The sequence below is a fragment of the Glycine soja genome, chromosome 19, assembly GCF_004193775.1.
Source record: "Glycine soja cultivar W05 chromosome 19, ASM419377v2, whole genome shotgun sequence".
Lineage (NCBI taxonomy): Eukaryota > Viridiplantae > Streptophyta > Magnoliopsida > Fabales > Fabaceae > Glycine > Glycine soja.
Genome location: NC_041020.1, coordinates 30498994 through 30526539, shown reverse-complemented (window position 1 = coordinate 30526539; position 27546 = coordinate 30498994). Strand labels below are relative to the sequence as shown.

Genomic DNA, 27546 nt, shown 5'->3' with positions numbered 1-27546 from the left:
GAATTTTGAAATCAAATATTTCATGTGTTTGGTGAACAACTATGACTTTAATAGTCATGCATTTATAATATAAAATAATTTTACATTATTATCTAATTATAAATGATTATTCGTATGATTATTTAGATAAATAAAAAAAAACTTCGTAATATAATAAAAATAAAAAATATATCATAAAAAGTGATTTATGATTAGATGATGGTATAAAATTATTTTGTAAGTACCCTCAATGGATCACCTATTTTCTCAACAATTGTCATTTTCTTTCATGATTTGGGAGAAACCAACACATCTTGTCGATCATTTCTTTGTCTCCCTCTGACTGAAGAGAGTGGTAATTAATGTGTGGAACATTTTTCAGAAGTATAAGGTTTGTGGAGAGAGGGAACGAGTGGGGGGAGGGGGGAGTGTATGCATATGGAAGAGGGTGCTTCGAAAACAAAGGAGGAATAGATAGAGGTATCATGTGCATGTTGTTGTTGTTGCTGTTATTTCTAATAACATGTCTAATATAATTAATTATTTAAAAAATTAATAATCATGCTAGTTAATTATCACATATCTAAGTGATTGATTGAATTTATAAATAATACTATATCAAATGGTGAACAAAAGTCTCGCTTAGTGGGAGACACCAAAAGCTTTCACATGTTAGGCAACGTCTTCTTGTTATGTAATATCCAAGCATAATAATAAGTTAAGACTTAGTATCATGCATATAATATATGCAAATGGAGTCAAATTCATTGGCAAGACAACATAAATTTTCTCTATAAGTAAAATTCAAGTATATCAAGAAGTCCCTTCGTCGTGCATGATGAATGAGTCCCTTAATCTTGCTAAGCTAGTTTCCTGCAAGTGTCAGTATCATAAGGGTTTTCTTTCAAGATTTTGTTTCTTGGTTTTGATTCAGGAATCTACCTGCATTGAGTTAGGGTTAGTTAGCAGTCTCAACCGTGAGAGACAGGGTACGATGTGGAACAATGGCGCAAAGTGGAGTTTACCAAAGAGGAGAAGGTTTAGATTGAAGCTTCGATGGAGAGTGGTGAGGAGGTAGGAAGTGAAAGAAGTTAGGCATGGCTGGCAGGCAAGATTCTAACTTAGGGATCTTTCAACAACAAGGCTTTCATGGTAACAATAGCGCAAATTTGGAAGGTGCTTCAGGGTACAGAAATCAAAGAAGTAAGAAGGAACCTTTACACCTTCAAGTTTCTAAATGAAAAGAATCGAGCACAGGTTGAAGGATCATGGTACTTCTAAAGAATATTGGTGGTTCTCAATTTGATGAATATTGGAGAAAATCATGGGGAGATCAATCTTAATCATTGTCATTTTGGATTAGGGTTTATGATCTTTTGGTGGATTTTAGAACAAAAGAGATGGCAGAACGAATTGGCAAATTGATGGGGAATTTTATCAAATGGGATAAGTGTAATGAAAGTGTTATGAGAAAATCTTTCAGAGTAAGAGTGGATATAACTCCCACTAAAAAGGGGAATTACTCTAAAACTTGGACAAAAGATGATAAAAAAGATTTTGTTCAAATATGAGAGATTGGGAAATATTTGTTTCTTGTGCAAATGCTTGGATCATTTGATGAAGGAGTGACGGTAAGGAAGTGATACAAATGAAATTGATCTAGATGAATTACCCTATGGGAGATGGATGAAAGCATCTCCCATGAGAGCAAACATGGTGACTAGAATTAGGAATGAGGTAAAGATTGGGATCTTTAGATGGAGGTTATTGGAAAATACAATGAGCACTCAAATTCGATTAAAGGGAAAGGGACAGACATGAGAATATCAAAAAAAGGAAAAGTGTCAACAGGGACCAACTCTTCCATTGTTTAAGAAGGGTTGTAGGTGTTTGAAGGATATATTACTTGGACAAGGGCTCGATTATTAGAAAAGAAATGGAGACAAAACAGGCCATACAACTGATGATGGTGAAGGTAATTCTTGAATCCCTATGTGTGATTACTGATGGAAGTGAATGTGTTGATAAGGAAAAAGGGAATGAAAAAACTACTAAAAATATAACAGGCCTTGTGATAGAAAGGAAAAATGAAGATAACACAGTCTCTAGAATTAAAGGAAATCAAGAATACGAATAATAATGGTGGTATGAAATGGAAGAGAAGGGCTGGGGAGAAAGGAGAGGAGGGACAAAATACTATTATTTGGGGGTAGGGGAAGACAAGATAGGGAGAACAGGACATGGAAGTTGAATATTGCACAAGTCCAAAAAAATTTCATAGACACAACAGTGGAGGCTGTTAAACGACCTTACTCGGAGCCATGAAAACATTATGTTGGAGTTGTTGTGGGCTTAGGAACCCATGGGCAGTAAAGGCTTTCAGAAATCTCTTAAGTATTGAAGGTCCCAATATTGTTCTTTTAATGGAAACCACATAAAAAAAAAGTGTTGAGATAAATGTAATTAAAGGAATTACTGGTCTGATTAATGTGTTTTGGGTGGATTATTCAGGTTTAAAAGAGCAGGTGGTTTAATGGTCCTCTGGAATAATAGGGTGGAGATTGATTACAAAGTTGGTCCATGAATCATATAAGTTTTGTTGCTGAGGATTTGGCATAGATAGGAAAATTTAAAGAAACTTTGATATGGCTTCCCGGAAACTCCACAAAAGCAAAAAACATGGGAGTAGATAAAAAGTCAGAAACCTAAGAATATTATTTAGGGGACTTTAATGAAATATTGTGTCCAGAGGAGAAGCTTGGAAATTTGAATAGCATTGACCAGTTTTGAATACTATGGATAATTTCAATTTGAGTGATATGTGGTATAAAGGTTATTGCTATACATGGTCAATCAAAAGAAGGCTACAAGACACGGTGGAGGAAAGGCTACATCGGGTTCTTGCTAATGAAGATTAGCGGGGAATTTGGAAGAAACATACTGTTAGACACCTTTCTAGACATACCTCTTTCTTTCACCACAACCCAGTGAAAATATTGTATTATAGACTAAATATAATAATCCTTAAAATTATTAATCAAAATTAAAATAAATTATATAGATTAAATATATTTAAATAACTAATTATTAACAATTTACTATACCATTTAAGATAAAATCACTACTACAAAAAGCAGATTCTACATCGGTCAAACTAAGCTATCTACGTCGGGCCTCCCACCGTCTTTGTTACAGATGTCGTTGTAAGTCGACAACAACGACATCGGTCAGCCCAACCACCGTCTTTGTAATGTCAGAAGACGACGTCAGTGCGCAATTAACAATAGTCGTTATATAACATAAGTCAACGACGGATTTTCAAGAGCACCGTCGTTGTTCGGATCGATTTCAACGTCGGGTGTGATTTGGGCCCGACGTTGTTTCAGAAATTTATAAAGACGGGTGGAGGTTGCACCCGTTGTTGCTTTTAAAAATTTCAACATCGGGCTTATGCACACCCGTCGTTGTTGAAGGAAGGTATAAAGACGGGTCTTGGAACGACCGTCGTTGTTGGAGAACGCTATAAAGACGAGTCGACTAACGACCGTCGTTGTTTTATAAGGCTATAAAGACGGGTCGACTAACGACCGTCGTTGTTTTAGTTGCCATGCTTACAAAACTGGGTTATACCATTCACGCAGAAAGTATAATTATATTAGGAAATAAACTAAAATAAACTATATGGGAAAAATAAACATAAAGTGTAATTTGGGTTATACCAATTTATCCATCAGTTGCAAGATCAGCTTATTTTTACATGAAATTCACTGAAAATCACAAAATCCAGGAAGCAAAACACCCAACAGAACATGTTATAAAATTTCATACCTGATGAGAGAGCATTATATCAACAATCTTCAATAGATCTTCAATATATCAACAAGCACATCAGCCTAGACATCAAGGGAAAGGGACATGAATGTTGTAGAAAAGTAAAAGATAAAGAAAACATGTTTTATATTAAAAGAGCTAGTTAGTTCCTGATTTAGATTTTGTTGCATCATAAGCCAATCATTTGTACATTGGAATGAACAGGCAAAAAAAGAAAAGTAAAATGTGTTGATCAGTTTTTATATACACCACCCCAAGACAATAAACAAATCATTTGTTTTAGAGAAAGAAAAAATATATAATGATCTATCATAATGTTGTAAAAACTAAAAATAGTAATGCAGAAGCCTGTTTGACATAAGGAAAATATTTTCTATTTCTATTTTCACTAATAACTACAAACACCATTCCTAAACAGAGAAATGGTAGCAACACTGTCTCTAACACATTCTCTTGAACACTCTTTTTTGTTGGCTCAAATTTCTTAAAAATCACAAATTTGACAGGTCCAACTACTCATATGATGAGTCATTATTCTGATTTTATAATTCTCAATAAATTGAGGACCAACAGTGGAGAGTGTGTTAAAAAGAGTGTGTTAAAACTCTAATAAGCTTTATATATAAAAGTCTATATATATAGTGCCTCTTCTTAATAATTATACCTAACACGCAGGAAATCTTATTAGTTTATAACATGTACCTCTACTAGGCAACCATCCAATGACTGTGGACACTTCATTTGTTCAGTTAACTGCTGCAGTGCCAAGCTTGGTGGTACTATAGCTGCACTTAATTGTTGCTGTGGTAATCAAATGCAGATGCAATGCAGTAGAAGGGGGTAAAGACAATATATTACTACAATTATATGAACAGAAAACCATTGCACGCAATCACCATTATAGGATTTGTGATTCATTATGAATCACAGTAGCATGACCGAAAATAAAATAACCGCTGTGTAAAATAACATAACAATTGTCTCAAATACAGGAAAAAAGAAATACTCCTACGCCATCATTAGCCGTTTTTACTTATTGCCATCTTTAAAAAAAATGTTGCCCATTTTTTTCGAATTGTGGTGATCATGTCGATGTCCAACGGTGTGTCATTAGCAAACCACTGCAAGTATTCATAATTGTAAGTTAGTACTGCAAATATAAAAATTCAGTTCCAATTGCACTGAAGTTTATGCATACCATGGACCAGTCACTCTTTATGTCGCTGGCTATGATGTTCCAGATCCAATGCATTACATAATATCCACATTCATAACAGCCGGTTTGAACGTGACTCTACATATGGAAAACATTTGAACATCGTATACATTACATAATTTCATGACTTACCTAGACAACAATAACGCATGGTACATAGCTGACTAACCTTTACTTCAATCCACTTAGGTGCAACTGCCTTAGTTTCAGGAGACAAGGTCGTCTTCAATTTCGTCATTACACTGCTTTTAAAAAACCACATCAACACATATACAACATGTCAATCAATAATGCCCATTAAAGAAGGCTTGTAAAAATTTATATGGTATGAGATAACCTATTAATTGTAGCTTTGATATGCATATCAGGTTTCCTACGCAAGGAACATAACCAAACAACAACATGTTGCCTAGGACACAAAACTACGAGTTGCCAATGTGCCCTGCATGTGATGCACATTAGATACGTATACACCCAAACATCATTTGAAGTATGTTTGTTAAATAACACTTACTGATGGAAGTAAGGTCCAATGTACACCTCTCGGTCAGATTCCTTAAGCCATCTTAGAAGATATTGTTCGCATTCGCTGCGTCTTTCCTTTGAACAAACCAACGACTGTGGCTCAAGGAATGCATACATGAAACCTTGACTGAATATCTGACTCCACTCATGAATATACCTATTCACATGATTTGAAAGTATTGTAGTGGATCATGATATAGAATGAATGACGAATAAATAAATGAAGGATTTGACTTACATTAACCATAATTGTATGACAGATATGTTCAGACTTTTGTCTCCTGCTATTATTTCACTAACATCTGAATATGTAATGAATATCGATGCAGATGCATCTACAATTCCAAGAAAGCTCCCATCAAAGTTGATTTCAAGTGGGTTGTCGTAAATATCGAAACTATACTTTATCAATCCACGCAACGGATCATCTGCGTCCACATTAGTCGGCTTCGGCACATGTGCATCCTCGTTGTGTGGAATACTTTGTGGAACCTACATGGTTAATGAAAGTGGGTGAGTATTTGTACTGTAATGTCTCAATGTTTTACTTTATGTATGTCAAATCAAACATGTTACCTCATCTAATACAGCTTTCACAAGGTGTGTGGGCCAAGCTACAAATGTATCGACGGCCTGCTTCACATATTGTATTTCTGACGTGGCATAGGGGACCTCAGCCTCAGGATCAATAACTGTTTCTACACTTACCCTGACAACATCATCTGCATATGCCACTGTGTGTATGACTGAATCCCCCTCCATTATTTTCCCCATGGCCACCAACCTTAAATGAACCATAAACAAAGCAAAAATTAATGCATATAAAACACAAACTAAACGATGAACAAAACACAAACCAAACCCAACAATTACAGCTGCAAGAAAAAACAAAAGTCCGATTAAATTGTAAGTAAGGTAATATTTCTACAAACCTTGTTGTACCATCCTTAAGCTGCACATACAGTCCCATCAATGGTATGGCATCAGCATGATGTTCTTGTGAAGCCTGGACATTGGTAACAACATTACTTCCCTGTGTGCTGACACGCGCAGCTACTTGTTGTATGTCCGGCTGAATTTGGAGTAGCTCTGGGGATCCTTTATTTGACAACTCTTTTTTAATAGCCTCTTTCAATGCATTGGTCATTATTTCCAAGCTCCTCTTATTTTCCTCTTCTAGCTGAGTCCTTAATTCTTCCTTAATTTGAGTCCTCAATTCTTCCCTAATCTGCCCAGTCATGTCTTCCCTAAGCCTTGCAACAACTTCATCTAGTTGTTGTTGGCTGATGGATGTGGATGAGCTGCTGCATGTCCTTGATGTCCTTCCGTAGTACTGAGTAATAGTGACACCTGAGCCTGCTGCCCGAACGCGACCCCCATGCTCAGGTCGGCCAATCGCAGTGTTCAGAATGTCTTGTCGACCATGGGGTACAAACGAGCCCTGCGTTACCTGCTCTTCTAAGGAGTCCTACACAAAACAAGTGACACAAAAATACACCACGTGCAGTCATTGTTCTACTCTAAATACTTAAACATATGAACATTGCAACATATTGGTGAACCTACTATTTTATCTGCAATTTCCTGTGCGGACTCAGATGTCATATTGCCAACAGCCCTGGTCCGAGCAACCTTCCACTTAACATGTCTTTTTATTGGAGATGGGGGTTCATCAAGGCTTGCTGCATTTTCACTCAACAATGCTTCCTCTTGTATCCTTTTTCGTTTCTGGTCTAACAATTTCTTCTCAAGCAAATCATATCCCCCACGTGAAAGTACGTGGGGGCAGTCATTGTGTTTTTGAATTGATTGTGCTCGTTTCCTAATACCCTGTAATGTGACATACATAATTGCGGAGATTTTTTCCAAATTTAAATAATCAAATTGGTAAACAAATATTCATTTTAAGTTACCATAAACAAATTCAACTAACCTCCCAGTTAGGTGTGAGCCGGGTTTCTTCAAATTGTTTCCATGCTTCAGGATCTAGTCCATATTTTGTCACAACATCCTGTGTTTGTTGACCTTCACTCTTAGCAAACACAAATTTGCTAGTCAATGTGGACTTAAATTGCCGCCATCTCGTCGCTACTGTTGACATAACCTTCGTCTTCACCTTCGTAGCTTCTCCGATATCAAACTTTGCCTACATAAATACATTAGTCAAAATAAAGGGTTAAAGGCAGCCAGATGTATATCATTATACAATACTAGCAATTAACAAGTAGTCAATGATAATGTTCTGCCACAATACACCCAGTAAAGCAAAAGCATGCAATCAGCATATAATGTAAGTTTAGCATGCAATGACAGCCTTCAAATTTAACATCCAAATTGAAGAAATAATAAATGTAATAAAAAATTTTGTTAAACTGATAACAGTTATTGCCTTAAAGTATGAATTCCTATCAAAACTTGTTTTCATGGTTTGTTAAGAACATGGTTCAGCCTTCGCAGAAACTGTCAAAACTTTAGCCAATATGATATATGACAAATGACTAGGAAGAAAATTTATCTTTTTTAATGTCTGATTTACAAGCGATTAGCACGGCAAGACCGACGAACATCAAGGGATTTTATACCTACATTCATATCTAACTTTCCCATTTGAAGATCGTGCTTTTTAAAACAAGTCCGCTTATTAGGCAGCGAAACAAAAATATCATTCAAGTCATACACCATATACTCTAATAGCAAGTAAATAGATGATTCAACAACATATTGTCCAACACTTTAACTCTATATGATATAAATCTATGAAGCTGTAATAAATGAAAATATCATTTGCAAGGGATGAAAGAATGTTGACAAGAGTAAGAGCCAAAAGAAATAACAAAATTTTTCAAAGCTTAATCGTAAAAGTCAAAGCTAGATTACCGGTGACTTTTTTGTCATATACATGTTTTCCATAATGTCATGTTGCTAATGCTTATGTATCTTCAAAACAGGTTAAAGTCATTTTGTATGGAAGGTGAACGAGAATGGATGAGTGAACAAATCATGGTATTGGAAAACAAGGTATGAATGGATGCTTTTGTACTTTGTAAAATTTTCAGTCAATCCCTCTCATGTTGATTTTTATTTTTTCCTTTCACTTGTATGTGTAGTTGTTGGAAGCACTAGATTGGAAATTTATGCATGAAACAGATCTGGTAAGGGTTCAGGTTTTCACTTTTTTTAGTGTAATAATTTTTTCTTGTGTCTAGAATAAAAGGCACTGCAAACTCCTATCTTGACCTCTTTGTCTTTTGCCAATGTTAGAAAAAAAATTCTGATTTGATGATCGAAGATGTACATAATGATGGTAATCTCATCTCCAAACAGGTAAGAATGATATAGTATTTCCTGCATCCATATTCATGTTTGAAGCAGTGAATGTCACAATAGCTTACTTCAACATAGATGTAAGCTAGAACCTAGAATATGATTTTGATTGTGCCCATTTATCAGGTTTTCAGATTAGCAGTCACTTTTCAGTGACCCACTGTATAAATTTCATGAGTCTTTATCTAAGTTTCTGAAATCAACATAATTTACCAGTTTGGTGTTGTCATCAAATCTTGCTAAATTAAGCTTTCCAGTATAAATATTGGTGGACATATATTGAATCTCATGAAAATGGAAAAACAGGCCCATCTCAATTAGTGTGTTTTAAATCTAACATGAAAAATACTGGCGCTCAAGAAGTAGTAGGTAGTGGTAGACATGGAATGCAGTTTAGACTATACATTTTGTTTCTTCATGTTCTTCATTTACCACTTTTTAGAAATGGTCAGGGTGGAAACTCTAAATCATCTATTTTTCTTCATTTACCACTATTATCACATTGTGGATATTCTAGAAGCTCAGTCCATATGTCAATCATTGTCATATGGCCAGTCATTGAATAAGGAGCCCTAGTAATTATTTAGATATCCAATGTGTAAAAAGATAGAATGTCTTTCTGCTTAATTATCTTACATTTATAGTTGTTTGTAATTTTTTGTGCTTGCATTTTAAATTTTCTGTGAATATGACTTATTCAACTATTTAATTCTTATTAATATTTGTCTTTAGGAGTCAAGTTGAAAATCACGATGGCAGTCTTTGGTTAGGGAGGAAAATGAGTTTCTCAAGATTCAGGTCTAGATCACACTTGTTTGTACTCTTATTTTTTTTTAAAAAAAATTTATTCAACTTACTAGTCCATTTGTCTGTCACATTCTCTCTGACTTGATATGTTTTATCTACGACAGGCTATACAAAACCAGCCTTTGGGTTGGGGAGGGTATGCTCTAAAATGCAAACTTCAGAACCTAAAACATAGACTAAAATCCTGGAGTAGAGATATCTGTGGAGATCTAGGCAGCAAGGTGAAGCAAACTCAGAATAGGTCACTGCAAGGAAGGCATAGTATTTTTTATATGTACGGAAGACTTAATGCCCCACGACACTTTGGGAATGATAATAGAAATTATTTGCCATCATCTGTGTTTATGGAACAAACACCTTATGAAATCAGTGCTCATGGCTCTTCAAGGTAAAGAAAAGAAAACTAGCCAGTGGGGAAATTAACTATAACGCATGTATTAAAACATGGATAAAATTTTGATATATCTTTAATGTTATTATGTGTAGATTACACCCGACAGCACTCTTCAATAGTAAAATGATGATAAGATCAAGTTCAGGGTGGGACAAAGATTTATATAATTGTCAGTCGTATCAACGTAGTTTCTGCAGTCCTAACCTCACTGGGCACGCGAAGTTTGATGCTGAGGTAATAAAACTGCTACATTACTCACATTTTTACCTGCCAATTCATATTATTTGATTTGCTTAATTATGAGAATTGAAAATAGGTAAATTAAAGGAGAAATAACAATGATACAAATAAAAGAGAAATAAAGTATATTATTTAGATTAATAGAAATAGGGAGGGGGAGTAGAGAAATTTCTCTCTACTTATTTTGATGAGTGAAAAAGAAAATCAAATAACATAATTTTTTTTAATTTTTTATATAATAATAAAAACTAAAAAATAAAAATGAAATAGAGATTAATTATTCTGCTCCATTTCATTCAATTTGGGAAAAAAAGTGTTTTCTAGTAGATCTCATGAAAATAACTTCACTTCTATCTATTTTTTTTCTCCCAATCAAATGGGGTTAGAGTTTATATTCCCCATAACATTGATTTATAATTTTAAAATGGGAAAGGAGAATTAAGTCCCTTTAATTTTATTTTTTTCAAATAGACAGCCTCAACTTTAATTTTGTCTTAATTAATACTTAAATTATACTTTTTCTTTCAAATAGACAACATGAACTTTAAAATTATTATGATTGATATTTAAACTTTAACTTTTTCATAAATAGGCACCTTGAACTTTAATTGCATTTCAATTAATCTTTAAAACTTATCTTTTTACTAATATTTTTTTTATCTTAAATGTTAATTAACCATTTTTTTGTTACAACTCATTTTCATATTTAAAATGTAATAAAGAATATAAATTTAAAAGATATGTATAAAAAGGGAAAATAATAACATAAAAAAGTATTATTTGATTTTTTAATTATTAATTTTATTAAATTTTAATGTTTGATCAAATCTTATTTTGGGAAGACTCTTGGGTGGGTGATGGCTCTGTTCTTAGAGAAAAATACCCAGATTTATATGAGGTATCTTCTCAAAAACTTCAGACAGTGGCAAGCATGGGGATTTTTGGAGAAAATGGCTGGGAGTGGAAATTTTCTTGGAGAAGACATCTTTTTTATAGTGAATTGGGGGAAGCCACAGCTTTTATCGACCAGACCTCAGCTATAAGTCCTGTTGCAGACTTGAAGGATGACTGGGTGTGGGGAGCTCAACCAACGGGAATGTTCTCTACAAATTCTGCATACAACTGTCTCAGATCTGAGCAGCCTCTCCATCAGCCAAACAGTGGCTTTAGACAGCTATGGGAAATCAAAATCCCCCCTGCAGCTTTATCCTTTGCCTGGAGATTACTCTGGGATAGGCTTCCTTCTAAGGATAATTTAATCAGTAGACAGATTGTCCTCCAAAATGATCTATGCCCTTTCTGCCAAAGCCAAGTGGAATCTGCTTCTCACCTTTTCTTCACTTGTTATAAAGTTATGCCATTATGGTGGGAATTCAACTCATGGGTGAAGGAAGATAGAGTTTTGCACAGCAAGCCTATGGACAACTTTCTTCAGCATTGTTCATTGGTTGGATCGAGGAATTCTAACAGAAGGAGGAAGATTTGGTGGATTGCAGCTACCAAATCCATTTGGAGCCTTAGAAACGACATGGTTTTCAACAACCAGTCTTTTGACATATCTAAATTGATGGACAGATCTATTTATCTCACTTGGTCTTGGTTGAGGGGATGGGAAAAGGATTTTACTGTTCCTTTTCACCAATGGTCCTCTTATATGTCTTTGTCATTCATTTAATGTGTCATTTGTAGGGATGGGTTTTATTGATTTTGGTGGCTGTTGGTTATTTTTCTGTGTTTTAGGGGATGCTACCCTTTGTTTTCCTGTAGTACCTCTGGTACTATGCTTCTTATATATATAATATTATTTTTAGCTGTTCAAAAAAAAAAAAGAGAAGCAGAGGCTCATGAGACAGCAATTATGCTGGCAAAGGAGAATGATGAACTCAAGATGAAACTTAAAGCCTTGATTGAGGATAATAGTAAACTAATTGAATTGTATGAACAAGCTGCTGCTGAGAACAATAATAGAAATGTTAATAAAGGGGAGGATGGTCAAGAAATTGGTTCCAAGATTGACAATGGTTTTTGTAGGGTGGTTTTTGTTTCCTGTTTTACAGGTCTACTATGTATCTTGTAGTACCTCTGGTACTTTTTTAATCAATATATATATATATATATATATATTTGCTTTCCAAAAAAAACAAATTATATCAATGAAGAGTAAATTACAGTAAATGTCACTGAAATTCCCCCTGATATCCCTGTTTTTTCTACTCGTACACTAACCCTATTAATTATTTGCAAAACATGACACTAATATCCTTGTACATTACACTATACCATTAATTGATTGAAAATCATTACACCATGTACCCTTGTAAGAAAGCAGCTGTAAACGTTAAAAAACCAAGGGTTTTGTGCAATATCAAAAACTTTTAAGGGGAGTTAGTGCAATTTAATGTTATATAAAATGTAAACAATTTGAATTCAAAACAAAAGACGCGTCATTTCACAGACAAATTGTTCCAATGAATCAGAACGCCTTGCCACTTTCTTGGCTTCAACTCTTTTAAGTCAATTTATGAGAACACACTCATTGATTGTGCAGGTATTGTTATTTCAGTATTTAGAAACTTAATGACAGAAATGACAGTCAACAGTTACAAAGTAGGAAACATATCATAACAGGAGAGTTCATGTCCACCTCAAATGCAATAAACAATGAAACTATAACTGATAGAACGAACGCAGGCAGAAGGTACCTTAGATTGAACAACACACGATGCTGGCCTCTGTGTTCTACTGGCAGGAATGACGACCTGCGATTAAATTAGGGGTCTTTGGTCTGGTCATTTGACAGATAGTATAGATTAGGGTTTATAGTTTTTAAGATGTAAATATATATATATATATATATATATATATATATATATATATATATATAACTATTAATTTAATCAAGGGACGAAATTAAGGTTTAAGGATGAGAACCTGTAGAAAATCACGGTGCTGCGTGTGACTTAGCGAGTTAGGGTGTTGCAACTGGAGGATAAAAAGCACAAATTGAGGACCAGAGAGAGCTCAGAGCTATTCCAATGTTGTTGAAGACAAGATGTTTAGAAATTTTTTTGTTTTAATTTAGATCATTAAAATTCAAAAAGGGGTAAAAAATAATAGAAAAAACATTGTGGCAAATTATAGCCGCCAATAAATGCTAAGACCAAATAAACCACAACTGTATGCTTTGTGACGTTTATAGCCAATTAGTATTTTAATTTTTAAACCGCCGCAATGTATATATTGTGTTGGGATAAAACACAACAATCCATTTTATCCCACAAAATAATGGCCATACCATAAAAAAAACAGAAACAACTATTTATCACTTTATCTTTATCATGAAAATTTAATTGATTTTTTTCACCATCAATCTAATCCAAACACACTAGTAAGTTGAATTCCAAAGAATTCCTATGGGGGGGAAAACCAGATAGTAGGAAGATTGCTTGGATTTCTTGGAGGCAGTGCTGCTCTCCTAAGCATATGGGAGGGTTGGGGATTAGAGATCTTCCAAGTCTTAACAAGGCTCTGTTGTTCAAATGGAAGTGGCTGATGTTCCACCAACCAGACCAGCTTTGGACCAGAATTCTGATCTCTATGTACAATGGCTGGAGGGGATTGGAGTATGGTCCTCGAAAGCAGTATTTCTCTACTTGGTGGGCTGATTTAAGGGCCATCTTTCAACAGCAAAATGTGGTCAGTGCTGATAATCAAATCAGGTGGAAGCTGGGGAGAGGTGACAAATTCCTCTTTTGGGAAGATCCTTGGGGTGATGAAGGAGTTCCTCTAAAGGATCAATTCCATGAGTTATTCAGTATTTCTTCCCAAAGAGATTTAAGGGTGGCAGAGGTGGGATCCTGGACAGAGAATGGATGGGTCTGGAATATGGTTTGGAGAAGACACTTGTTTGATAATGAGGTGCAGCTAGCCTCTATTTTCATTGATCACATCCACCAAATCAGAGTTAACAACAATCTCAATGATACCTGGGTTTGGGGAGCTGAATCCTCTGGGATTTTGTCAACTAAATTTGGTTATCAAGTTATTAAATCTGAGATGGTACATTCAAGGTCTGTACCTGGGATTCAAGAAACTTTGGGAGATCAAACTTCCTCCTAAAGCCCTTTCTTTTGTTTGGAGGTTATTATGGGACAGACTTCCCACGAAGGACAACTTGATCAAGAGGCAGATTCAGGTAGATAATGATTTATGTCCCTTCTGTCACAATCAACCCGAATCCGCATCCCATCTATTTTTCACCTGTGGCAAAACTATGGCTATATGGTGGGAATACCTTTCTTGGGTAAAGGAAGACAAGGTGTTTCACTGTAGGCCTTTGGATAATTTTATCCAGCACTACTCCTCAGCAACTTCAAAGGTTTCTAACACAAGAAGGACAATGTGGTGGATAGCAGCTACAGTATAAATTTGGAGGCTCAGAAATGCTATCATTTTTCAGAATCAAACTTTTGATCTCAATAGGCTGACAGATAGCACTTTATGCTAACTAGGATTCTAAATTTTGGGGAACTATTCAAGATTAGGAATTTTATGTTATTCCTGAAGTGGATATTACTGTCCTACTTTTCTCTATTTAAGACAACAACCTTATTTCTTAAGGATTGAATTTTGATTTGACTTTAAATGCAGGACCTATCAAACTTTTACAATGGGTTTGGTATACATGAATGAAAATGGATGAAAGTGTGAGGAATGAAAAGAGATGAAAGAGAGTAATGTATACTATTCTCTGAGTGGCTGTCATTTGTTTCTAAAAGGAAACAACATACTGACTCAATAATTATAATATAAACACAAAAAACAAAAAAAACATTTGCATTTGGATATACTTATTAGTATAAATATGATAATCTGCTCCTAAATACACCATAATGATCTGATATCCTACTGTGGGTCGTGTTGAAACATTCAAATAGGATCTAAGTCAAAATGATTTTACAAAAAGAATCCCTTTGCAGAGGGAGCCACAAATTGTAACGCAGCAACTACAAAATCTACAGAAACACCAAAGATACACCAACTTACCAACCAATAACACCCCATAAGAATTTTTTTTTTTAATCATTTGTAAACGCACAATCAAAATTAATAATCAAAAAGTACCTTGTGCCAGCAATAGATGCAGAAGGTGGTTCAGTCCTTATGGTCTTCAATTTAACCTTGTTGAGTAAGTCTTCCAATTGATCTAAGTTCCTCTGAAAAATGTAACAAAAATAATTCAAACCCAAAGTACACAACGCAAATAATTATCCAACTCGAATAGCAGTTATTGGACTCTTAGTTTCAGAAAAAGCTTAATAACTCCAATTTGCTGACTATGTAAATGAGTGAAAAACCTGTATACATTGTTGATCCGATAACCAAGTAACACATGTTTCCACAAAGAAAATAAAAGCGAAGCTAACTTTTTCTGACTAAGTACAGAAATGCCAAAACAACACATAAAAAATGGAAATACTTATAAAATCAATGATTTTAAACTGCATTAACTGCACTTTTACACGTAAACAAGAAAAAGAAAAAGAAAAAACACATGGTCAACAAAAAAAAAAAAAAAAAACAGGTTAGGATGTTACCTCTTATAATCTAACCACGTTCGGATGCTTCAGCAGCTTCAAGGTGGATATTTCCCTCTTTATCTGCTATGAAAAAATGAAGATGAGAAAACTGATCTTATGTATTAATTTGAATCATAAATTATAAGCAAAGAGAGGTAAAGAAACAAACAAACATAAATTTTGCACAAAAATTGCCGAACAAAACCCAATTACACTGTAAGAGTGTATGACCACCTAATTTCCAGAACATTTTGGCACATTTGATTCATGCTTCTCATTTGATTCATGCTTCGCATATGTAATAATGGAAGAAAATAATCGAAACCACAATTGCATATGTAATAAATCCAACAACCTATGCTCGAAGTGCACCAATCCAGATAACAAAAACGCGAAACCAAAACAACCAACAACATCAACTTCATTAGTACTCTGACTTAACTAAACCCTTTGGCCTTCAAATCCTTTTCGCATATTCAACGATGACATTGTTAGGGCAACTCAAGAAGTCGATAATCACATTTTAAAAGTCTTATATTATGAAACAAGAACTAAAAAACTTATATTATGAAACAAGAACTCAAAAACTTCGACATGCTTACCTTCACACAAGCAAGGTCGCGACACCACTCCAAAGGGCACGAGATCGGATATGTGGTGGTGGTCAGAACAATGGCTAGGGTTTTTGTTCTTGGTGGTCGAAAAGGGAATGTCACGGTGGGCACGACGGAGTCGTCACTGGGATGACTTCAGGCAACAGAGCGCATGCGCATTAGGGTTTTGGTATAGCTTTTTCGAGGACGCGAGAGTGTTGAATCATCGTGAAACAAGGAGTATTTAAAGAACAAAATTAAAGACGGTGCACACGTAACACCGTCTTTGTCTCTGACCACAACTACGACGGTGTCTACAAACACACCGTCTTAGATTAGTTCCACCAAAGCTACAAACGCGGCGTTTAAGTGAAACGTCGTCGTATACGAAAGGCGCCGTATATAAAACTTATATATTTACGGAAATGCCACCGTGTGCATTACTACGTCGGGTAATGTACGACCGACGTAGAATGTGCGTCGTAAAATACAATATTTCTAGTAGTGAATTATAATTTTAATCTCAAATTTATTTTCAGTTTTCAAGAAAGAAAAAGTGAAAGATAAGAAGAATATAATAAAAAAGTCATGCATCAAACAAATGATTCGATTAGTACAATTTGATGTGAAATGGTATGCTCAGGAAAAGTTAGAAACATATTAAGAGAATCATGAAGAACAACAAAACACACATGATAGAAACAAACAAATAAATTATTGTAATTGGATTAGTGCTTTTAGAGTTGATTCTAAGATCAATGTAATTCTATAGGATTGATTCTAACTAAACGTAATTTTAGAATATAATATGATTTTTGTTTAGATACATATATTAAAAAAATTGATTTTCACAATTTAATGATATTTGAAAAGTAACTATCAAAATTAATTTTGAATGTAAAATTACCAAAATTAATATTAATTATTTGTGGGTGTCTTTTGCATTATAATTTATCAAGATGACAGTGTGTAATATCCCAAGTGACTTGGTGATTACAGGTTAGCTAGTTAGTTATCAAATTATTTTACTTTTATTTTATCAACCACTATCTTTGCTGTAGGGGCAAAGAACCAACATTATGAACCATGAAATAACACTTAGTCCTAACCATGCAATATAATAACACTGATATTATGAACCAACAACACCCAATAAAATGTTAACAGAATAACCTGATAAAATGCTAAAACAACACCAAATATAGCACTTCTGCAACAAAATAACAGTATAAAAATAACAGGTAGTAGTGGAGATCACAGTAAATATATACAAGTATAAAAATAACAACAAAACAATAAGCACAACATAAAATAGGCGGTGGGAAAAAACAGAAACGCATGCATTAACTTGATGGACAATGGAATAGAGTGAAGGATAAAAACAAAAAATCCAACATTGAAATCTGAGAATTGATTCTCCCATGACGCAGAAGCAGCTCCAGGTTAACTTCACCCAAAATCGATTTTCAATATGTGATCACATCCAACACAATAAATCAAACATCATGTTCTCCCCTTTTATCACGTTTGACCATTCCTGATCCACGTCCAGGGGTTGCCATAGGAGCTTCAACGCTTATATGTGTCAACAAATCATTCCTATTCGTCTTCTTCTTCCTCCAACTTTTCTGGTTCTTCAATGAAGACGTGTTTGATATGTGATATTTTGGACCAACTAAAACTCACCGACATGGGGCAGACATGTTTTTCATAATTCAGGGCAATCACTGATTTGCAAATGTTCAAGTGCGGTGAGGTGATGGATGTTATCCGGGAGAGATATAAGCATTGGACAATCTAATATAAGAAGTGATTCCAGATTAGTCAGAGTTGACAGCCACTCCGGAAGCATTTCAAGATTCTCGCAGTTTTTAATAAACAAGGTCTGTAAGGAGTTGGCAGTTTCTTGAAGTCATTGAGGTAAGGCCACCAGTTGTGGTAAATCCCAGAATCCAACAAATTTTAACTTCAACTTGGGGTTTTGTTCTTCATGGTGTTCCTTCCACAGATCCAAGTCCAGATTAACACAGTTTTCAACAACCAGAATTTCTAATTCTAGAAAGTTTGTAACATCCAGTGGCAAAGACTTCAGACTATGACAGTCAACAACACACAATGTTTTAAGAGTAGGGAACTTCACCCCTCCAAAGATAGACTCCATATTATGGCTTGTATCAATAGACAGAAGTGCAAGCGAGATCAAATTGGTAATCTCACTGTAAGGCAACACAGGTTGCTTTGTAGTTATCTCCAAATGCCGAAGACTAATCAATTTGCTTAATCCTTTGGGCAATGCTTCCAGCTCCTCGCAATTTAAAAAAAATGATTAGGCTAATTCAAAGCGTAGTGACACACAGAGAGTGCAAAACAGGGTAAGGAAGCCAAAATCCTCAGCTTTCAAGAGGATCTTAGGTTTAGGAGTAATGTCTAGGTTCCTAGGGTGGAGGAGACATCCCCACCACTGTGTAATCTGTTATTTTCTTCTTAAACCCTCATCTTGTAGTTGAAATGTGCTGCCTTGCAATGAAAGGCTAAGTATCTCTGTTGGGAAATTCTGCTGAAACTTGATGTAAATTCTTAACTATCTATTTAAAGTTGTTTTATGTGTTCATTGCATCTATCTGCACTTAATTATTGCATGCATTTGGTCTGATCACCCATTGGTGAGTAAAGTTAGGATTTTTAGCATTGAAAAATGTATTAATCCTTAGAACTGGATAGAGCAGGGCTAGATAACTGCATTGCTAGACGTAGAGTGTAGGGTTTTAGTTTTTGATATGTTGTGATTGTAATGTTGTTCGGTTAGGCTAAGTTCGACGAGACATCCGAGAACGAGGTTTAATTAGAATTAGTCCATTCATGCGAGGAATCGGTGTTTGGTATTTTAGTCCTCAGCATAGAACACTGAAATAACATTAAATAGAGAAAAATATTTTAATTACATCAAGCGTTCAGTAGAAGGGTCCAACGTTTTAATCATCTATTTTCTCTCCCGTTTTGATAAGCATATTTGTAGTTATTTTAGATTTACAACATATACATCTTTGATTTAATTCTGTTTTCATGGCTTTATATCAATGTATGCTTGCTGAATGGAACTTCACCAAATGAAACAAGTTTCCTGAGTTCGATACTCGGTTTCTTATCGTTTTAATATTACTTGCGTGACTCGGTACACTTGCCGAACTTGTGAACACCTGTCTCTCAGCTTCCATAGCTGAAAAGTTGGCACCATACGTGAATTTTTTTATTTTACAAGTCTCCAAGTTGCTTAAGGTCATGAGCAACTGAAATATACCTAATTGTATGCATTTGATGGCAAAACACCGCATCACCCACTAATAAACCTATTTTGTTATAGAGTTTGAGGCTAGCCTCTAAAACATGCATGTTGGGCTTTAGACAACTTTGCAAGAGATAACCAAATGGATTTCAAGACTTGTGAATCTAAAGGGATACCTACATGCAAATATTTTTCATCATGCAAAAAATTGTCATCTATTAGCAACCCATCAATAGGTGCAATTGACAATGATGTCGAAGGACATTCAAAATATTGTTCTAAGGTCTCCTTAGTAACAGGAGATAATACTAGAGCTAGTAAAATGCAAAGGTCGCCCAACCCAATCCATCAGGCCAAGCGTAAAAAATGGAATGGGTCAAACCAGCCCATATTATATATGGACCTTATTCTTTTAAGTCCAGCCAAGCCTAGTGGCACGTCAGGTTGGTCCATATTGGCCTATTTTATTCTTTTCTAGTCAAAGTTAATAAAAATTCAAAAGAAAAATATAAAAAATTTCAAAAATATGGTGCCAAAATAGGCCCGGTTGAATTTAGACCTATGCTTCTTGAATCCAGCTTGGTCCGGTAGGCTCATCAAGCCAGCCCTAATAGGTCTATTTCTACATGGGGCAACATTTTTTCAATTTAATTATCTTCGGTCTAATGGGCCAACGGGCCAGTCCAAGAGGCCTGCTCCATTTTTCCAGTGCTAGGTACTACAAGGTGAATAAAAGCTAAAGACTAATAAGGAGCATCAATCACCAAAATAATGGAAGTTGAAACTGATGGTATGACTATCAAGTTAGTTGGTACATCTTAGAGCGGACCATATTGAAATATTTGAGGACTAATGAAAAATGGAGACAAAGAAGTCATTAAAGCAGTTAATGAGGCAAATACCTGAAGGATAAGAGTGGAGGTCCTAAGCTAAGTGTTTTTAATTTTTGGCTAGTGGAAGTGATTTTTGCACAACTTAATGATATGAGAAATTTAAGAAACTAGTTTAAATGAGCAAAAGGTAATAACAAAAGAGAATAAAAAATAACTTGGTAGTTGATGGTGCTTTGGATGTGCTACCTGATGCAACAACAACAGTTCAAGCTTTTGTCCTCATTTTGAATTGCAAAAGACCATTGGGAGATTCCTCTTCTTCCTTTGGATAATCAATAATAATATGAGAAATTTAAGAAACTAGTTTAAATAAGCAAAAGCTAATAACAAAAGAGAATAAAAAATAACTTGGTAGTTGATGGTGCTTTGGATGGGTTACCTGATGCAACGATGACAGTTCAAGCTTTTGTCCTCATTTTGAATTGCAAAAGAGCATCAGGAGATTCTTCTTCTTCCTTAGGATAAAGGTTTGTCGACATGATTAGTAGGCACTATTAGTTGAAAAAGAGAAAAACAGGTAAAAGAAGGTAAGCTTATACCTTTTGAAATAGTTAACACAACTTCAAGCTGAGCCGATTTGGAGATCTAGACTTGAGTTGAGGAAACAATTGCTTTTAGGCATGGTTTTTACCTACTAGGAGTACATGTTGGTGGAGCTTCAACTTTAATTTTAACATTAACATGCATAATACAGTTGAAACTCTATGAATTAATAATGTTAGGACCGGAGAAATTTATTTATTTAGAGAGTTATTAATTTATTGATAAATTAATAATTATTAAGTAATTATACAGTACATACCAAACAAAAAGGCAAATTAGTCTATGCCTCTTAGAATTACGTTGCAGCAAACCTTGTGACTCAAGGTAAATTAGTAATTACTGTGTTCATATGCATTGGAAATCAATAATGACTTTTGTACAGTAAATGTAAACAAGAGGAACAAATGTGTGCAATGTATTCTTAAGCAAGTTTGGCATATAGAGTGTAATATATTTTTTCAGTTTCTATGAATTATTAATTTATGATTTTCTTGGGACCGAAAATTATGAAGGGATCTCACGAAAAATTATTATTTTATTATTTTATCGAGTTTTTCAATTTTTTACATTGGCCCAAGTCGGGACTGGACAAATTTATTATTTTAGAGAGTTTATTAATTTACCGAGTATTAATTTAAAGAGTTTCTATTGTATATGTGGGCATTGTCTTAGGAAAGATTTTATCCTTAACTTCTAGAAACTAATTTGTGCAGGCTGATGTTTCCCTAAGGATTAGTGCAAAAAGGATAAATTGAAACCCATTAAGCTTCCTTTAGTTTTTGTACTGTCTAAAGTCCACAAAATACATGTGGCATCCTACGTGGCATTCTGAGATACGTTTCCAACCTCCATGTCAACCCTGGCACAGTAGCACGGACATTCGGCCCTTAACAGCCGGGCTCCCTAACTAACAGGTTGTCTCTAACCTCTTATTATTTGTATATACTGTAACCACTTTATCTCTTGGTAGGTACTCAATTATCTACAAGTTACTTGTTATCTGTAAGTGCTAAATTATCTACTAGCAATTATCTATAAGCAATGCATTGTCTTTAACTTTATCTATAAGCTACCAGCTACTATCTACAAGCCGATAATTATGTGAAAAGGCTATAAAAACCCCTACAAACAAGGACCCGTAGCTTCATTCTAGTCCTATAAATACCAAATTCCTTCAAAACTTTAACACACACCAACACACGAGCAAACTGTAAATCATGAAGATTTTGATGATATCAAGAAGAATTTTCTTGAGAAAGGGGGAGATGTAAATCATGCAAGCTTTGATGGTGTCAAGAAGAAATCACATGTTTGTCATCATCAAAAAGGGGGAGAATGTGAATGTATGTATACATGATTTTGATGATGTCAAAGAAGAATCTAACAAGGCTGCTTCAAATGATAAGCATTTGCTTCAAGAATAATTCAAGATTGCTTCAACAAACAAAGCCTTGTTTCAAGATTCACTAAAGACCAAGCCTTGCCTTAAAACAAAGTGCTTTCAAGACATGCAAGGCTCTGGTAATCGATTACCAGGAAGTGTAATCGATTACCAGAAGACAGGGTTGAGAAATAGCTATTGAAAAAGGTTCTGAATTTGAATTTTCAACATGTAATCGATTATCATATGTCTGTAATCGATTACCAGCAACGAAACTTTGGAAATTCAAATTCAAAAGTCATAACCCTTCAAATTATAACTGTGTAATCGATTACACAAACATTGTAATCGATTACCAGTGGAAAGTTTTCAGAAAATCTGCCAACAGTCACATCTTTTCATTAGATTTGTGAATGGCCATCAAAGGCCTATAAATAGATGACTTGGGCACGAATTTTAGAGAGAGAGTTTTGCTTGGAAAAAATGTCTTATCCTCTCAAAAGACAATGAAAGAGATTCCAAAAGAACTTCATTGTCAAATGCTCTCTTAAAAGAAATCCTTGGCCAAACACTTGCAAAATCTATAAGGATTCCTACATGATCTTTATTGTAATATTCTTCTCTTGAAGAGAGAATTCTTCTTTCATTCTTCTTATTCAATGAGATTGGTTAAGAGACTGTGAGTCTCTTGTTGTAAAACATCTGAACACAAGGGATGGGTTGTCCCTGTGTGGTTCAGACTTTGTAATGGATTTTACAAAGATAGTGGAAATCTCAAGTGGGTTGCTTGAGTACTGGATGTAGGCACGGGAAGTGGCCGAACCAGTATAAAATTGTGTTAGCATTCTCTCTTCCCTTATCTCATTTATGTTATAGCAATCAATTTTGCCATGCATGTTTATAGAACATTATTAAATTGATTGTTGTTGCTTCTTCTGCATTCTAAGCCTATCCCTCTTAAGATTATTGAGGCCACAAGGTCCAACACAAACACGCATGTGCACTTACATCTCGAGCACACTATGCACACTTGCTTGTGTACCTTCTCATACTTTCTTGCTTATTCTCCTAACTCATATACTTACTTGAGCATCATAGTCCATTGTTTTGTAAGTCCCCCTTCTTGTAATCTTAACAAAGGCACCTCTCAAAGTCGATGTGTGAAGTCTGAGAGCTCGCTTTGGCCTCGTCCACCCTAACGTGTCACAACTTTATATTTGTAAGTACATTTGGTGCCCACCATGTTGCCATGGTAAAACATGCCTCCCAACCTCTCCTCATCTCTCTTTCTTTCACCCATGGTTAGCACTCAGTCTAGCCTCAAACGCGAGACCCCTTTCGAAGGCTCGCAGAGATGGAGGGATGCCATAAGGAAGAGATGAGAAAGCTAAAGGCTGACCATGATCAGCTAGAGGCTTGTGTCAAACGTCTCCAAGGTGACGAGCACTCCGCTCACACATTACATGAGCGCCGCCAAGGGGAATCACACCCCTGACGCACAGTCAACACTTTAGATGACTTAAGTCTCTACCACATGCATCATCCAGCAGGGCAGACTACTCGTTGGCACCCTTTTGTCTACCGCATCATGAAAGCTAACATACCCTTAGGTTGGAAACCCTCAACCTGGAGCGGTATGATGGGACCGCAAATCCAGATGAGCATATGGATTCCTTCCTGACTCAGGCAAATCTATACACCAATGGCGATGTGATCCTATGTTGTGTCTTCCCAACGTCACTCAAGGGAGGCATTGACCTGGTATAGTGGACTCCCACCAAGATCCATAGACAGCTTTGACACCCTCGTGGAGTGCTTCAGTGTGCAATACGCAACCAGCAGATCTCACCTCATGACCTCATCATCCTTAGCCAGTCTGCGACAAGCAGACGATGAGTCTCTTAGAAAATTCATCGACAGGTTTGGGTGCACTACCATTTAGATCTGAAATCTTAACCCAGAGGTAGCGTTGCATTCCATGCTTCTCACCCTATGGCCAGACAAGTTCACAGATAATCTGTGCAAAAAAAAAAAAACACCCTGGTAGAAATGTGTAGATTCAGGAACGAAGTCAGATAAGCCGAATAGAAGTGCAGCAAGAGAGAAGGAAGCACCAAGATCGACTCAAAAAAGTCGAACAAGAGGCACAAGCCAAACAAGCGCCAACCTTTCCGAAAAGGGCCCATGTACGAGCATTACACACCCCTGACGACCAATCGCACTACAATCCTAGAGGAAGCTTTCAAATTGGAGGTACCTATCAAGCTATACCCGACAAAAACTCCCAGGTCGGGGTTAGGTGCGACCAAATATTGCAGGTACCATCGCAGTATTGGTCATAACACAGAAGATTGTTGGGCCCCAAAGGACAAGATATAAGAGCTTATACATGCTAGGTACTTAGCCCAGTTTGTTAAAAGGTCGAACAACAACCAAGCAGGAGCAAGACCCAAAAGACACCAAGAGGAGCAACATAGGAATCACGATACAAAAAGACAAAGAGATAGAGCGGAAGATCGAGGTAGACAGAGACACTAGAAGCAGCGGTGCAAGCAACAACCTCCATAAGAACAGAAACCTGCCTAGCAAATTAGAGGTGTAATCAACACCATTGTGGGCGGATTTTCCTACAAAGTAGTGCCTAGCCAGTCTCGAAAATACCATCTTCATGCCATTCAGCACATCGACATCAATTTTTTTGATATACCATCACAATGAAGTCTCCCTCCTATCACTTTCACATATAGGGACTTCAAGGGTATCAACCCCATCAACCAGGATGACCCGATGGTTGTCTCCATCATCATCGCAAACTTCATGGTGTCCAAGGTCATCATCGACCAAGGCAGCTCCACTGATATCCTATATTGGAAAACTTTCCAAAGGCTTGAGGTCTCCCCTAACACTATACACCCTCACGTCGGTCCACTCCTTGGCTTTGCAAGCGAAAGAGTAGAGACCAGAGGCTACGTGCACCTAATGACCACTTTCGGTCAAGGCCAAAAGTGCACTATAATAAGATATTTACCAGTTGATGCAGATACATCATATTTTGCTTTGATCAACAGTAAGACACTTAACGAACTTGGAGCTATAGTTTCCATGCTGCATTTGAAAACAAAATTCCCCACCCTGACCGAGGAGATTATAACCATGAAGTCAGATCAAAAGTAAGCATGAAAGTGCTATGCAGAGAGCCTGAAGGTAGCACCCTATCCTCCCACCAGGAAGCCTGCCAAGCCTCATCCTGTAACAACTGAAGGCACTCAAATTATAAGCATGGACGAAGGGCCTCCAATCTGAGCCTTTACCATCTACCAACAAAGCCTAAACGAAAAATTTGATATGGATCTGCGCGACGACACTTTTGACAGGGGCCCAAAACCCATCAAAGAGCTTGTCAAGTTGCTGCTCAGACCTAAACCCAAGCAGTGTATGCAACTCAGTAGGGACCTCACCAGCCATGAGCATCGACGCATCATCAATGTCCTACACAGAAATGCGGACTTGTTTGCTTGGTAGCCATCTTACATGTCGGGAATCCATCCTAGCATTATCTGCCACAAGCTTATCATCTATCCCCAAGCCAAACCGATATCACAAAAGAAAAGGAAGATGGGAGAAGAAAGACGCAAAGCTCCTCAATGCTAACTTCATCAGAGAAGTCAGATACTCCACCTGGCTTGCTAACATCGTCATGGTCAAAAAGGTGAATGGCAAATGGCGAATATGCACTGACTATACCAATTTGAACAAGGCGTGCCCTAATGATGCATACCCTCTGCCCAACAACGACAAGCTAGTCGATGGAGTGTCTAGATTCCAAGTGCTAAGCTTCCTAGATGCTTATTCCGGATACAACCAGATCAGGGTGCACAATCTAGACAAGGATAAAACAACATTTATCACTGAAGATGCCAACTTCTTCTACAGGGTCATGCCTTTCGACCTCAAAAAAGCAAATGCTACATACTAGAGACTGATGGACCGGATCTTCAAGCAACAAATCGAATGCAACATTGAGGTCTATGTTGATGACATGATCGTCAAGTCTTAAAGCATATGACGTGCACCTCAACCTGGAAAAATGTACTTTTGGGGTCGGCGGAGGCAAGTTCTTGGGCTTTATGATCACGCATCAGTGAATAGAAGCCAACCCTCGACAAATGCACTGCTATTTTGGAGATAGGCAGACCGACTAATGTCCAAGAAGTCCAAAACTGAATGGAAGACTAGCATCCTTGTCTAGGTTTCTCCTCAAGCTCGCTAAAAAGGTGAAGCCATTCCACAAATTGCTCAAGAAAATTGAGCCTTTCCTCTAGGACGAAACCTACGAACAAGCTTTCTTAGCCTTCAAGAAGATCGTGGCTACACCACCAGTCGTAAGTCGGCCCAGGCTAGGGGTACACTTACTCCTATATCTTTTAGTAATCGACGAAGCCATTAGCCTAGCCCTTGTACAAGAGGAAAGGAAGCACCAAATCCTTATCTATTTCACTAGTTGCATACTCCATGACACCAAGAAGCGCTACCAAATGATAGAAAAGGTGGCGCTAGCACTTAGTACCTCAATCCGACCACTCAAGCCTTACTTCCAGAGTTATCAAGTGGTAGTCAAAATGAACTACCCCGTCAAGCAGGTTTTGCAAAAGCCTGAACTCACATGAAGGATGGTGGCCTGGTCCATAGAACTTTCCAAACCACAGCCCCATGAAGACACGGTTCATGGTAGACTTCCTGGTAGAATTTGCTAGGAATGACCAAACCACCCCAGACTGGTGGAACCTCTATGTTGATGGTGCATCCAACATGAAGGGAAGTGGGGCAGAAATCATCCTCAAAGGCCCTGACAATGTCACCCTATAGCAAACCCTCAAACATAACTTCAAAGCCTCAAACAATCAGGCCGAGTACAAGGTGCTCATTGCAAGTCTAAAAGTAGCAAGAGAAGTCGAGGC

At 36.4% G+C, this 27546-nt stretch overlaps 2 protein-coding genes and 1 long non-coding RNA gene across 3 annotated transcripts; all 3 read left to right on the top strand.

Moving 5' to 3' along the window:
* Nucleotides 1-8515: 8515 nt before the first annotated feature.
* On the top strand, nucleotides 8516-9666 carry LOC114399388. Its single transcript, XR_003663711.1, has 4 exons — nucleotides 8516-8569; nucleotides 8659-8703; nucleotides 8813-8875; nucleotides 9608-9666. It is a non-coding gene; the product is annotated as an uncharacterized LOC114399388 (long non-coding RNA).
* A 162-nt stretch (nucleotides 9667-9828) lies between these two features.
* On the top strand, nucleotides 9829-11359 carry LOC114398719. Its single transcript, XM_028360884.1, has 3 exons — nucleotides 9829-10070; nucleotides 10169-10310; nucleotides 11159-11359. The coding sequence occupies exons 1-3, from the start codon at nucleotides 9955-9957 to the stop codon at nucleotides 11357-11359; spliced, it is 459 nt and encodes a 152-aa protein (XP_028216685.1). The 5' UTR covers nucleotides 9829-9954.
* Nucleotides 11360-11412: 53 nt separating this feature from the next.
* LOC114398718 lies at nucleotides 11413-11991 on the top strand. Its single transcript, XM_028360883.1, has one exon. It carries the CDS (start codon nucleotides 11413-11415, stop codon nucleotides 11989-11991), a length of 579 nt encoding a protein of 192 aa, XP_028216684.1.
* Nucleotides 11992-27546: the final 15555 nt, after the last annotated feature.

Bases quoted from the DNA above. Each gene is read 5' to 3' on its own strand.
- LOC114398718 (XM_028360883.1), top strand. From the start codon at position 11,413: ATGTTCTCTACAAATTCTGCATACAACTGTCTCAGATCTGAGCAGCCT.
- LOC114398719 (XM_028360884.1), top strand. From the start codon at position 9,955: ATGTACGGAAGACTTAATGCCCCACGACACTTTGGGAATGATAATAGA. The intron at 10,071-10,168 runs GTAAAGAAAAGA...TATTATGTGTAG, and splicing joins AGTGCTCATGGCTCTTCAAG to ATTACACCCGACAGCACTCT. The intron at 10,311-11,158 runs GTAATAAAACTG...TATTTTGGGAAG, and splicing joins ACGCGAAGTTTGATGCTGAG to ACTCTTGGGTGGGTGATGGC.